The sequence below is a fragment of the Molossus molossus genome, unplaced genomic scaffold, assembly GCF_014108415.1.
Source record: "Molossus molossus isolate mMolMol1 unplaced genomic scaffold, mMolMol1.p scaffold_m16_p_18, whole genome shotgun sequence".
Classification (NCBI taxonomy): domain Eukaryota; kingdom Metazoa; phylum Chordata; class Mammalia; order Chiroptera; family Molossidae; genus Molossus; species Molossus molossus.
Window position 1 is genome coordinate 60,784,347 of NW_023425353.1, and position 15,163 is coordinate 60,799,509.

The 15,163-nt window shown below is 46.2% G+C and overlaps 1 protein-coding gene across 1 annotated transcript; it reads left to right on the forward strand.

Moving 5' to 3' along the window:
- Positions 1-1,099: 1,099 nt before the first annotated feature.
- On the forward strand, positions 1,100-5,538 carry LOC118632967 (the record flags this gene model as incomplete). Its single annotated transcript, XM_036266305.1, is given in 6 exon segments — positions 1,100-1,487; positions 1,490-1,579; positions 1,794-2,141; positions 2,144-2,268; positions 2,270-4,314; positions 5,136-5,538. Coding segments are annotated over 6 exon segments (3,399 nt in total), but the record flags the coding sequence as incomplete, so codon positions are not given.
- Between the last annotated feature and the right edge of the window lie 9,625 nt (positions 5,539-15,163).

The window sequence follows — 15,163 nt, forward strand, 5'->3', positions numbered from 1 at the left end:
TCTGACTGCGGCCAGATTCGGCTTAGGGTCTCCGCGCCACGTGGTCTTGGTAAGTGGATCGATCCATTTGTTTCTCTGTGTCTTTGGCTCCGGAGCATTTGGCGAGGCTGTACAGGCGGGACGCCGCGCACTGTCTGCCTCTAATCAGTCAGGACGCTGACTTCTGATTTTGGAAGCCTAGGTGCTTCACTTTGAAGGTGTGTGTGTTCCGTGAGGGTGTGAGACTAGTCTCAGTGATTGTTATTGTTTGTCTTCTGATTTCGTGTTCTTGTATGTTCAGCCTCTCTTGCTGCTCTAACTGTTTCACTTTCAGAAGAGACGCCATGGGCCAAGGACCATCCAGGAAACAGACCCCCTTTGAATGTCTGCTCTCTAACTTTTTCGATTTTCTCAAAAGGTCCTGTAATTACGGGAAGCCAGCAGACCCCGGCTTCCTGAGGACGCTATGTGAACTAGAGTGGCCAACCTTCGGGGTGGAATGGCCCTCGGAGGGGAGTTTTGACTCTAACCTCCTCTTCGCCGTGCGGTCGGTTGTTTATAGGGTCCCTCACCCAGACCAACGGGTATATATAGATGTCTGGATTGACAGTATTAGACAAGCCTCCCTATATAACAAAATAGGGAGAAGCCCCAAAAGGAAATGAGAGCTAAGATAGGAAACCATACCATCATGGTTGCAGCCCCAAAGGAGCGACCGTGGGGGGCAACCAAGGAGAGCCAACCAGAACCCCCTGGGAAAGCACCCAAACCCCAGTTATATCTGCTCCTAGAAGTAATGATGCCCCCACCCTATGCAGGAAACACCTTGGGCGGGAAGGCGACGGCACCCTCAGACGAGCCTCAGGCAAGAGCCCCAGGCCCGGCTGACAACGCCAGACTTTTGAGTCCCTCACATACACGGGACGGCACCCCTTATCAACCGGCCCGGGAACTGGACACCTCAGTCCCGATGCTCCCATTACGAGAGGTGCCCTCCACGCCCGGCACTATGGGCCCGGCGCGTATGATCTATGTCCCTTTTTCAACTAGTGATTTATATAATTGGAAACAACAAAACCCCCCTTTCTCGGAGCAACCACAAGCTCTGATAAGTTTATTGGAGTCTGTATTCCGGACCCACCAACCCACTTGGGACAATTGTCAACAGATCTTACAAACTTTGTTCACCTCAGAGGAGAGGGAGAGGATACGTGCTGAGGCAGTTAAGGCTGTGGTCGGGGATGACGCTGGCCCCGAGGGCTTAGATGATGAACTGCCTCAACGACCCCCAGAATGGGATCCAAACACTGGGGAGGGGATGCAGAGGTTACACACTTATCACCGAAACCTCCTCAGGGGTCTAAGGGGCGCTGCTAAGAAACCCACCAATTTAGCAAAAGTAGCAGCCACTATGCAAGGGAAGGACGAATCTCCCACGGCCTTTTTAGAAAGATTATTAGAGGCCTACAGAACTTATACCCCCTCAGACCCAGATGCAGATGGGAATAGACGATGGTCAACATGGCCTTCATCTCACAGTCAACCCCAGACATCAGAAAGAAATTGCAGAAATTAGAAGACTTTGGGGGAAAGAATAGAAGTGAGTTACTTGAAATAGCTCAGAAAGTTTTTCAGAACTGGGAGGATCCCATTAAGGAGCAAACGAGGCAACTGTCTCGAATCTTGCTGGCAACCCCTAACAAGGGACCACTAGCCACCTATCAGGGGAATAAGGAACCATCTAAAGGTAGACCCCAACTCCCCTAACAAGGGACCACTAGCCACCTATCAGGGGAATAAGGAACCATCTAAAGGTAGACCCCAACTTAATAAAAATCAATGCGCCTTCTGCAAGGCTATGGGACACTGGAAGAAAGATTGCGCCAAGCTAATGGCAAGAAAAGCACAAGAAACCCCTACACGCTTACTCCTAGAGACTGAGGAAGATTAGGGGGGTCAGGGTTCCATCAATTTAGGCCCCCAGGAACCCATGATAACCCTGACGGTCGAGGGAAAACAAACTGACTTCCTCGTCGACACGGGGGCCACCTATTCGGTCCTGCAGCAGGCCTCTGGAAAGCTCTCCTCCCAAAAGACATCGATTATAGGGGCAACAGGAAAGCCAAAAGCATACCCATGGACTAAGGCCAGAATCACTGATCTCAGGAAGGGCAAATCACTCATTCTTTCCTCGTAATGCCCGACTGCCCCTACCCATTGCTTGGCAGAGACCTGCTGCGAAAGCTGAAAGCAACTATAACTTTTCAAGACAACAGCACAACTCTAAGCCTAGGGAACCAACAACTTTCCCACCATCATGGTTACAGTACCCCTTTCTGAGGAATATCTCCTTCAAGAGGAAATGTCACCTCCCACTGGGGAAAGTAACTCACAGGATGTCTTGACTAAATTAGCCATACAGATCCCTGAAGTTTGGGCTGAAACAAACCCACCGGGGCTAGCCTCTCACCAGCCCCCTATCATTGTGCAATTGGCCAGCACTGCTACTCCCATTCAAGTCAGACAATACCCAATTCCCCAAAAGGCCAAGGAAGGGATTGCCAAACATATTAAGAGGCTGAGAGATGCAGGCATTTTAATTCCGTGTCAGTCCCCCTGGAACACCCCATTGTTGCCCGTGAAGAAACCAGGAACAGAAGATTATAGGCCAGTTCAGGATTTGCGGGAGGTAAACAAAAGGGTTGAGTCTATCCACCCTACTGTGCCTAACCCATATACCCTCCTGAGTCTTTTACCTCCAGACAAGGTTTACTACTCAGTCCTGGACCTCAAAGACGCCTTCTTCACCCTGCCGCTTGCTGCGAAGAACCAACCCATCTTTGCCTTTGAATGGACAGACCCCGAAGGGGGTTTCTCAGGCCAGCTTACCTGGACCAGACTCCCTCAGGGCTTCAAGAACTCTCCCACCATTTTTGACGAAGCCCTGAGCCGGGACCTCCTCAACTTCCGAGACAGCCACCCACAGGTAACCCTGCTCCAGTATGTAGATGACCTACTCCTAGCTGCCCGGACCTCCGATGAATGCCTTGCTGCCACCCGAGCCCTTCTCATTGAGTTAGGCAAACTTGGGTACCGGGTATCCATGAGAAAAGCACAAATATGTGTCAAGAAAGCCACCTATTTGGGTTACCACTTAGAGGAAGGGAAACGCACTTTATCCTCAGGAAGCATCCAAGCAATCCTTGGGGTCCCAAGGCCAACCACCAAAAGGCAGGTACGAGAATTTCTAGGCGCGGTTGGATATTGCAGACTGTGGATTCTAGGGTTTGCAGAAATTGCAAGACCCCTCTATTCATGTACGGGGGGAAAGGAACCTGATTTAACTTGGACTAAAAGGGAAGAAGAGGCTTTTGAAAGACTTAAACAGGTGCTTGCCTCAGCCCCTGCCCTTGCCTTGCCAGATACCACCAAACCTTTCCAGCTTTTCGTTGCAGAACGCAAAGGCATAGCAAAAGGAGTCCTAACCCAGACTCTGGGACCATGGAAACGCCCGATTGCTTCTCTCTCCAAACAGCTTGACCCTGTTGCTGCAGGCTGGCCGTCCTGCAAGAGAGCGATAGCTGCAACTGCTCTCCTTGTCAAGGAGGCGCAGAAGCTGACCTTAGGCCAGGACCTCCAAATCATCGGAGGCCACACCACTGAAGCCTTACTCAGGTCTCCTCCTGACAGATGGATTTCCAACGCTCGCCTCACCCAATATCAGGTACTATTATTGAACCCACCACAGGTTACCTTCTCCAAGTCTACTGCCCTCAACCCGGCTACCTTACTCCCCGACGAGAATCAAGGAAAACTGCTCCATGATTGCCACTCATTACTAGACTCCATAGAGGGAACAAGACCGGACCTCAAAGACGAGCGAATAGCCAACTCTGGCTATGACCTCTATACCGATGGGAGCAGTTTCATCAAGGATGGAACTCGGTATGCCGGGGCAGCAGTAGTCACCAACTTACAGGTAATCTGGGCTCAGGCCTTGCCCCACGGAACTTCTGCACAGAAAGCAGAACTGATTGCCCTGACACAGGCACTCAACTGGGCAAAAGGCAAGAGGGTCAACATCTATACTGACAGCCGCTGTGCCTTTGCAACTGCCCATGTGCATGGAGCCCTATACCAAGAAAGGGGGCTCCTCACATCAGCTGGGAAAGAAATTAAAAATAGAGAAGAGATACTCAACCTCTTAGCAGCCATCTGGCAACCTAAGGCTGTGGCCATTGTTCACTGCAGAGGGCACGAAACCAAGCCTAGTCAGACAAAAGAAGGAAATGACCTAGCAGACCGGACTGCTAAACAAATTGCCCTAACTGAGGTAAAACCTATAGAAATCCTCCCTGCTCTTCCCCTTCGGGAATTGCCCTCCTTGCCATCCTACAATGAAGAGGAGCTCAACCTGGGAAAGAAATTAAATTGTTCAACAGAAAAGGGGAACTGGCATCGGCTCCCCGACGGAAGACTACTTCTCCCGAAAGCCTTGGGAATTGCTCTCATTAGAGATCTCCACTATAGTACTCACCTAGGCACATCAAAATTAATCTCTCTAGTCAGTAGACACTTCTATATTCCAGATCTCAAGACTATAGCCACTTCGGAGGTTACCCGATGTTCTGCCTGTGCACAGGTAAATCCAGGGCCTCCCAGACCCCATGGACTTGGGGTCCGAATCAGAGGGCATGAACCAGGTGAGCATTGGGAACTTGATTTTACTGAGATCTCAACCAGCAAATTTGGATTTAAGTACTTACTTGTTTTTGTTGACACCTACTCAGGATGGACTGAGGCTTTTGCCACAAGGCACGAGACTGCTAACGTAGTTGCCAGACATCTCCTAACTGGGATCATTCCTAGATTTGGCCTGCCCTTAGTCCTGGGGTCAGACAATGGGCCGGCTTTCATAGTCAAAATTTCCAAATTAATAGCAGAAGCTCTCAGAATAGGCTGGAAATTACATTGTGCCTATAGACCCCAAAGCTCAGGTCAGGTAGAGAGAATGAATAGAACTCTTAAGGAGACTCTTACCAAACTTAAGATTGAAACCAGTGATAATTGGGTAAACCTCTTGCCGTTTGCTCTGTTGCACACCCGTGCACCCCATATCTCAAGAACCTTACCCCTTATGAAATCATCTATGGGAGACCACCACCTATTATCCCTAAGATTCACTATGACCACATAGGCAAATTATCTAACCAGGGGCTTCTCAAGTCTTTGCAGGTCATCGAAGTCATCAGAAGAGAAGCCCGCCTCTCAGCCAAGGAAAGAAAACAACCCACTGAAGCGGAACCACCCCCACTGGACATTGAGCCTGGTGACTGGATTTGGATCAAGAAGTTTAACAAGGAAACCCTCGAACCTACCTGGGATGGGCCCCACTTGGTAATTCTGACAACCCCCACAGCCTTTAAGGTGTCTAATAAGACACCGTGGATTCACCACACCCAGGTAAAGAAAGCACACCCTGATCAGATCCCAAAGAAATGGGCTCTTTCCAAGGATCCCACAGACCCTCTAAAACTCAAGTTTACTGCATCCTCTTGAGTTTGTTATAGGTCCCTACCCTCTGCAGCATTCCAACTAAACATACCTGGATCCTCACCAGGACTAGAGATGGCTCTAGGCTAGCCATCAATGAGACCTTCCAAACCTCCCAGGTAACCCTTAAGACTGACTTTTCACAATTCTTCGATGACAACCTCTGTCACGGAGAATTTGGTTCCCGTCACACAACCCAACCAATAACTCGCTTTGGCTCAGCAAGTAAAAACTTCAGTCTGTAACCTTAACCATGTCCTATGGAGCACTCAGCATTATGGTTGTCCCCAGAACCCATTCCCCAGGCATGTGAGGGCTACATGTGGTGGACCGGGAGAATTTTATTGTAAGGCCTGGGGTTGTGAGACCCTAGCCCTCGGATGGTCACCAGGGGGCGGCAATGATGATGAAATAACCCTCCTGCGGGACCGCACACCCCATACCCACAAGAGACAAGATGGAATAGACCCTACTTACAAGAACCAAACTTGTAACCCCACCACTATTACTATAAAACAGCCCCTAAACTCAGTCTGGCTTACTGGAAAAACATGGGGATTGAGACTATATCTCACTGGATACGACATTGGTACCTTATTCACCATCCAGCGACTTCCCTGGGTTCCTTCTCGGAGGGGCCCTCCCAACCCTGCCGGGGGTCTACCCCCACTGCTTCCCATTGGACCAAACCACATTCTCAACCCAGTAACACCCATAGAGTCTCTAGAGAGCTGGAACAGGACAACAGCTCCAGCTTCTGGGTCCCTTCAGGTGCCAACGCCACACCCCCTCAATTCCTTTCGCAACTCGCTTCTAACCATGTTAGATTCTGTTTTCTCCCTCTTAAATAGTTCTCAACCTACCACCACCGAAGACTGCTGGCTCTGTGTAGATCCAGCACCACCCTACTACGTTGGTCTTGGGGCAAATGCCATGGGTACTCTTGCCCCCATGAACCAAACTTTTAGTGACTCACACTCACCTGGGGAAGGAACCCTAGCCAACTGTGCCCGAGCCGGCAAGCTCACCCTAGGAGATCTTCAAGGACAGGGGACCTGCTTCATCCTTGACCTCCAAGCTTCGCCATACAAGGACAACTGCCTGACCAACACCTCTCTGCGAGCCGAAGGCTCACCCTCATGGACGCTGATTGCACCTAGCGGGACTTGGTTTGCATGCTTATCAGGTATCCACCGTTGCATTAGCCCCGGGAACCATTCAGATCTTTGTGTTGTTATCTATATAGTTCCCCAGGTATACCTATATGCAGGGCCCACAGGTGCAGCCCATTTTCTAGCCTCAGACTATCATACTAGACTCCAGAAACGTGTCCCCATTCTGATCCCTGTACTGGCTACCCTGGGTATTGCCGGCTCCACTGCCCTAGGGGCGACAGCCCTCATTAAGAATGACCTTGCCCTTCGTGAGCTGTCAGCCACGTTTTCCCGCGATGTTGAATTACTCCAAACCCAAGTCAAATACCTTAAAAAACAGGTTGACTCCCTAACCGAAGTGGCCCTCCAAAATCGCAGAGGTCTAGATCTGCTCTTCCTCAAACAGGGAGGCCTCTGTGCTGCCCTAGGAGAGACCTGTTGTTTCTATGCTAACCACTCAGGTATCATCAGACAATCTATGCAAGAGCTGCAAAAGCGATTACGAGCTAGAGAGAGAGAAGAACATACCTCTACCTCATGGTATGAGAGTATGTTCAATTGGTCTCCCTGGCTGACCACCCTCCTCTAGTGGGTCCGCTCCTCCTCTTATTCATAGCCTTAGCCTGCAAACCTATCATCCTTAACTGAATCACTGCATTTGTCAAGGAGCGGATCCAATCAATTAAGCTTATGGTACTAGCCCAACAGCAACATTACCAACACTTACCCCTGATCGATGACTAATATGAATCAAGGATTTGATTAATTCACCAGAAGAAGTGGGGAATGTTATAACTCAGTGCCATTGACCTAAACTCCCAGAGGCCTTCACAACAACCAAAGGGGTTGTCAGTTACTCATCTACTGAAAAGCATTCTTCACTAACTAATCCCTAAGTAATCGCTAACCCCGGGGTAATAACTAACCTTGAGTAATCCTGGGCTCGGCGCCAGGAATAATCTATTGAAAACATCTTGACCTTTGAGATGTCTGGGAAACTGAGTAACAGGTAATTAACTAACCCCTAAATTCCGCTTCTGTAACATTCTTGCTTACAGTAGCACCCCCCTTACAACATCCTATAAAAAGGAGCCATTTTAGCTCTCCGGGCCGCAGTCACTCCTGTGTGGGACATACTGCAGGTGCCTGCGGACTTAGCTCAATAAACTCCTTTTATTAAACTCCATCTCGGCGTCTGAGTATGGTCGATCTCCTGGGTTACAACAGTTGCTTATATAGTTTTCTTAGCCCCTGTTAAGAAATTGGGCTAAGGGTCTGCGAACAAGCAAACACGTACAGAAGCAGGTATCTGCAGTTAGCCGTTATGTCTGAGGGATTAACAGTTCTATTTGTACAATACAATGGTTAACTGCACAATACAATGGTTAACTCTGGCTGATGTATATCTCCTTCCCCTTTGCCCAGTTCCTGCTATTCTCTTAAAGTTCAGGGAGTAAGGTCTGCCTAATGGAAAATTTTCTAAGGGCAGGTTCCCGTGTTCCCCTATTTATTGTCTTCTAGTTTTCCCTTCACACTAGTCAGGAAGTTTTTGAATGATTTCTTAAAGACAATAGGCACCAGCCCTGGCTGGTTTGGCTCAGCGGTTAGAGCCTTGGCCTGCGGTCCAGAGAGACCCGGGTTCGGTTCCCACTAAGGGCATGTACTTCAGTTTGTCCCTGGCCCTGGTTGGGTCGTGCGGGAGGCAGCCACTCGATGTGTCCCTTTCACATCGATGTTTCTCTCTCTCCCTCCCACTCTATCTGAACAAAAAATGGAAAAACGTCCACGGGTGAGGATAAAAATTTTTTAAACAGACAACAGGCGCCAAATGGAGTTGCTTATGCTAAGCCCCGTGTCACCAGATTGACACTTCAGTTAGTTACAGTTCTGGCTCTCCCCAAAACAAAATCTTAAAGCAATCAGGAATTCCCTAGTATGCTTTAGTTAGGTAATTAGCCTGATAAACACCTGCCATTCATCTACTATAAGGAAAGTAAGCTTGTAATAACCAATCCACCATTTTGCCTAGTATAACTTCCTTGGTTCTGCTCCCTTCTGCCTATAAAATTCCTTGCCTCGTATAGTGTTTCAGAGCTCCTGTCTATCAGCTAGACTGGATGTCGCCCAACTTATGAATCACAAATTTTAAAATTTAAATTTTGTTCTCTAACAGTCAGAAAGGTCAGAGAAAATACCTTAGGCCAAGAAGTCTAGTTGTTTCAGTGAGTTTAGAAATTGAAGAATTCCCTTTGTTCTTTCAACCTGATGATTGACGGTGATAAGGAACAGTGATAATTCCTAGAAGTTTGCAAGGTTTTAGTTAAAGCTTGCATGATTTTCCAGTGAGGTGGGTGCTTCGGTAACTGGATATTGTGGAGGGTATACCCTAAGTGGGAAACACATTTTCCAAGTTTCTTTGCCACTGTGAGGGTGTCAGACTTGTGGCAAGGGAAGGCTTCAACAGATCCAGAAAAAATACTAGAACATATTGGTGACCCATCCTAGGAGGCAGTTGAATGAAGTCCAGTTGCAGGTACTGAAATGGTCTACAGGGAGGATGTTTGAGGCCTTTGGAAACAAAAATAGTTTTTCAAGGATCGTGAACATGGAAGGTAGCAATCGGTTTTCACAATTTTATAGGAATCTCCACACCAATATTTATTTTTAATTTCAGTCTTCTTAGCTGCACTACTGTGGGCTAATGAATGGAAAAACCAGAAGATGGGGTTTACTAGGAAGCATAGAAGAACCAAGTAGCTATCTTGGGTCTCCCATAGCCCTGACTAAATTTACAACCACTGTTTGCCCATTGTGATTTCTCTGATTCAGGAGATAACTGTTGTCATGTTGCAAGGACCTCAGGATGACAAAAGGCAAAGTCTGGCAACAAGGAGACATTTTTTTCAAAGTCAGAAAGGACTTCATTTACATATGCCACAACCCGTATAGTTTCTGCTGCTGCCACCTGTGCACGCAAGTCAGCAAGGCATTTCCCTGGTACTCAGTTTCAATCCTCTTGGTATGAGCCTCAATTCTGATGACAGCAATTTCAGAAAGTAAGAGAATAGCAGCAAGAAGGTCATTGACTTGCTATTCATTTACTGGCGTCCCAGAGAACGTGAGAACATGTGACACTTCTTACATTCATCCTGTGCAATCATGTTTTTATAGATCTTATATCCTTTGCTGACTTGAGAGATCCTGGACTGAAGGGACCAATTCTAATTTTTATCTTTACATGTCCAAGTTGAGTGTTCATGCCATTCTCCAAGTAACACCAGATTTCTCACTAAAATACTATGTGTGTTTCCACTAGTAGTACATGATGGCTTCTTTGTCCCTTTTATATCACCAACACTATGTACTGTTTAAAGATGAATTGAGGCACATTTAATTTTTTAAGAGTTGATTTGAGCAAACATCTATTCAAATTAGGTGATGCCAAACTGGCATTGATTGGGAGCATCTCCATCAAAGCTAGGGGCAAGGTTTTTATAGAGGAAGCAAAGTTTATTGTTTGATTGGCTACAGCTTAAGCAGGATGCATTACTTGCACAAAAACCCAGTTGGCTGTTGTGATTGGTTGATTTTCTTAACCTTGAGGCATTCACAGGAACTGACTTTAGCTTAGCTTTCAGTTTGCCTAGGTAAGCCACCAAAGTATTAGCATCACCTCAGCTTAATAGCCTTTTTAATTACTTTAACAATTCTCCCCTTTTTGTCATCTCCTCATACATGGAGTGACCAAAAATATGGTATTAGTATCACTTTTTTTTTTTTTTTTTTTGGTGGTACGTGCCCCTAGCGGCAACCAAACCTGGGACTCTCTTGTCCGTAGGCTGACACTCAACCGCTGAGCCAAACTGGCCCGGGCTAGTATCACTCTTAGTCACCATCACATTTAAGATATTTTTTATTTAGTTAGTTTTATCCTCACCCGAGGACACTTTTCCCATTTTTTGTTCAGATAGAGTGGGAGAGAGAGGAAGAGAGAGAGACAGAGAGACAGAGACAGAGAGAGAGAAACATCGATGTGAAAGGGACACATCGAGTGGCTGCCACCCGCACAACCCAACGAGGGCCAGGGACAAACTGCAACCGAGGTACATGCCCTGAGCAGGAACTGAACCCGGGTCTCTTTGGACTGCAGGCCGCCACTCTAACCGCTGAGCCAAACCGGCCAGGGCAAGATATTCTTACCTCATTGTGAAACTCATGAAATTTGCAGATTATAATACCGAATTTGTGGAAGAGTTGTTTTTGCTGTTCATTTCATGGTCCATTTAGTTTCTCCTTCTCCAAGCACAGTGAGACCATTTGATATACTGTTGATGTCTGCAAACATGTATTTAAGACCCTTAAGAGAACAAAGGGAGACTACATTGATGGCTATGTGGGTATTACCAAGAGACTGAAGTATGTACCTCCTTCGCCAAGGTCCCCATGGACCAAACCAGTGCATATCAAATAAAGAATGTACCTGAAGAGGTGTCAACCTGTTTTAGCTAAGTGGCTTGTTAATTTCTTGTATCTACTATAGCACCAGAGAGGCAGGTCCAGGTACAGCAGGAGGTACTATGGCACAGACTCCTCTTTGTTCAGCCAATAAGTAATTTAAAGCAACTTTATTTAAAATCACCTTAGCAAGAAAATCTAGGGACTTTTGTTGTGCAGCTATGGCCTTGGCAGTAGATTCAGTGATAGGTGTCAGAGTTAAAGAGTACTATTTCCTCATGCATTACCATAGAGAAAAAGCAAGCAGCAAAAAGGCAAAATGAATAAATAGTTTCATATTGGAGATGAAGATCTTCATAGGTGATCTTGGAAGAGTTGTCCACCTCATGATGTCTTCTGCTTCCGGGGAGGAACCTCCCTCGTCCATTTTAATTTTAGATCTCCAGCTGGTGTGCAAGTCCAAAAGTCAACAGGAGCGTTTAAAAAAAATTCTTTTTCTTTATTAATTTTAGAGACAGAGAGAAAAAGAAATGTCGATGAGAGAGAACATCAATTAGTGCCTCCGGCATGCCCCCTACCAGGGATTGAGCCTGAAATTCGGGCATGTATGTGCCCTGACTGGGAATCAAATGAGTGACCTTTTGGTTCATGGGACAACACTCAACCAGCTGAAACACTCCAGCCAGGCACATGAGGCTTTTTTTTTTTTTTGCAAGACAGACCAATGAACTTTATTATAACAGAGTATCACAGTTTACTAATAAGGTTTCAGATTCCGCACTGCAGCTAACTTTTGAGAAAGTATTACTTTTTCAGTTTTGGAGAGTATGAAAAAGGAATGTTCACAAGTGTCTGAAAAGACTATTAAAATCTCCTCCCTGAACCCAATATAGTCTTCATGAGGCTGGATTTTCTTCATATGCTTCAACCAAAACAACCTATCGTAGAAGACTGAAGGCAGCAGATCTGAGAATCTCATTGTCTCCTAGTAAGCCAGCCTTTTAAAGAGATTTGCAAAAATAGAGCACTGCCATACTTCTCATTATTTTATTTTGGTAGATAGTTATTTTTTCATGTGTTTTTTTATGATATCATAATGTTTTTTGGAAATAATTACTAAATATTTTAAACTTATATTATGGTAAATTGATAGGTATAATCCACAAAATAAGAACTCTTTGGTATGTAAAACTCTTAGTATCTAAAAAGATCCTTAAGCCAGGAAGTTTGAGAATTGCCTGGAGTTTGGACAGAGCAGTGGGAAGTTGAGGGGATGGGACTCAAAGGACTCTGGATAGTGAGTGGGGAGGGAATTCCAAACTTGCTAAATGGCAGGAACAAGGCATGAGGGTTGAAAGACCACAGCATGTTTGGAAAGGGTCAATGCAGGCACCAGTGCAGGAACAGAAGACCATGACTGTGGTGCAGTAAGGAGTCAAAGTTCAGGGTGGTGTGGGGCCAGGTTATGAAGGGCTGTGGGTCCGGCACGGGGTCCCTCCAGAGGCAGTGGGAAAGCACCAGTATTCCGCAAGTGCCCGTCGGTGGTGATGCTCAGGACGGGCAGCTGACTCAGAGCAGCGGTCCTCCTGCGGTTGCCATGATTCAGGGCAGGACAGAGTTATGAGAATCATGTCGAAGTCAGGAAGTAGGGCTTCCATCTCCATTTTTCTTCATATATGAGATTAAAACAGAAGTAACCTTGAGGCAAGTGTCAGCTTTGAAATGCAACGCCACAAAAAAATGAATTTATTGCACAGATTTCCATGGTAGTGGTTCTCTTTTAGATGTTATTGCTGAAGGTTTCATACTATATTGTTTAGCAGGTTCTCAATAACAAGGATCTATTATTGCTATGAGAATAGTAGTATAATTGCTTTTCCTCCAAATGACCTGGGAGTGAGTATGAAGTTTGGAGGCAGAATTATGTCATGAAGACCAATGACATTTTGACTTTCCACTGTCACTGCAGGGCAGCTCCCCCTGGGAACTGCTCCTGGGGGCCCCGTTTGCTTGCCCAGTTCTGTCCTGCTTTCCCCACCAGCACCCTTGTGAGGACACATGTGCAGAACCAGCAAATGAGGCTTTTAAAAAAAATCCTCACCCAAGGATATTTTACCATTGATTTTCAGATAGAGGGGGAGGGAGGGAGGGGGGAGAAGAGGGAGGGAGGGAGGGAGGGAGAGGGAAAGAGAAACATCGATGTGAGACATATCAATCGGTTGCCTTGCACATGACCCTATCCAGGGCTGGGGATTGAATCACAACTAAGGTACATGCCCTTGACCAGAATCGAACCCAAGATTCTTTGATCCGAGGGCCAATGCTCTAACTCCTCAGCAAAACTGGCCAGAGCTGAATGATGAGGCTTGTATATGTAATATTCTATGATATCCATTTTAAAAAATTTTGGGCCACTAGTGGGAGGAAAGTTCATGTTCGGTTTAAGAATGGTTCAAATGGCCCTGCCCAGTTTGGTTCAGCAGTTAGAGCGTCGGCCTGCGGTCCTGAGAGACCCGGGTTCGGTTCCTGCTAAGGGCGCGTACCTCGGTTGCAGTTTGTCCCCGGCCCTGGTCGGTTGTGCGGGTGGCAGCCACTCGATGTGTTTCTTTCACATCGATGTTTCTCTCTCTCTCTCTGTTCCTCTCTCTCCCTTCCACTCTACCTGAACAAAAAATGGAAAAATGGCCCTGGCCGGTTTGGCTCAGCAGTTAGAGCGTCAGCCTGCGGTCTGGAGAGACCTGGGTTCGGTTCCTGCTAAGGGCATGTACCTTGGTTGCAGTTTGTCCCCAGCCCTGGTTGGGTCGTGTGGGTGGCAGCCACTCGATGTGTCGCTTTCACGTCGATGCTTCTCTCTCTCTCTCTCCCTCTCACTCTATCTGAACAAAATATCGAAAGATGTCCTCGGGTGAGGATAAAAAAAAAAAAAAAAAAATGGAAAAATGTCCTCGGGTGAGGATAAAAAAACAAACAAACAAACAAAAAGAATGGTTCAAATGGCCCTCGCCTGTTTGGCTCAGCGGTTGGAGCACTGGCCCGCAGACCAGAATCCTGAGTTTAGTTCCTGCTAGGGGCATGTACCTTGGTTGCAGTTTGTCCCCAGCCCCGGTTGGGGTTATGTGGGTGGCAACCAGTTGATATGTCTCTCTTACATTGATGTTTCTCTCTCTTCCCCCCTCTCTCCCTCCCACTCTATCTTAGGATAGATGCAAAAAATGTCCTTGGGTGAGGATTAAAAAAAAAAAAGAATGGTTCAAATGGAGAACTGAGATTTTAAAAATCATTTATTTAACAACTAGTATATGCAATTATCTATATGCTAAAAGAAACAGCATACCCAACTTCAAAAAGCCCACATTAAGTTGGTATGGAAGTATACACATACTCATTAAGTGGAGAACAATTGACAATGCAATTTCACAATTGCAAATTATAGCACAAACCAGTTGAAAGTACTGAGGTCAAATCAATAGTTTGGGAGGAAGACATGTTTGAAGAAGAAAGTCTTTCACAGATGAGCTGGATCTTAAAAGTTCAGGGGGATGGAGACAAGCAAATAGGAAGAAGAAAAGGTTCTCCAGATAGTGAACGAGCGATGAGGATCCAGAATAAAATAAAGCTTTAAAGGGGCCATAGCAAAGAGAAAAAAGAGGGGAGCACTGGAGATCTTACTTCCATGATGTTGTCAGTGTGGCTCAAACTCATGAAAATTCCGAGGCGAGAGAGAGAAGAGTGAATCAGCTTTGGAGAATGACTTTTTGTAAATTGTGAAGTTAAGAAGGTGAAGTATCCCTCTCCCTTCCTCTCTAAAAATCAATAAAGGAAAAAAAAAAGGTGAAGTAGAACAAGAAAGATACATATAACCTCTGTCCCAGAGAAGTACACAATCTGATTATAGGATACATAACAAAGAAATGAGATAAATTTTTAAAAAGAAAAAAAGAGAGAAAGGAAAAATGAAACCTACAAGTACATGAAATGTGTAGTCCCCACTTCCACAATAGTGGAGAAGGACCACACTTTTC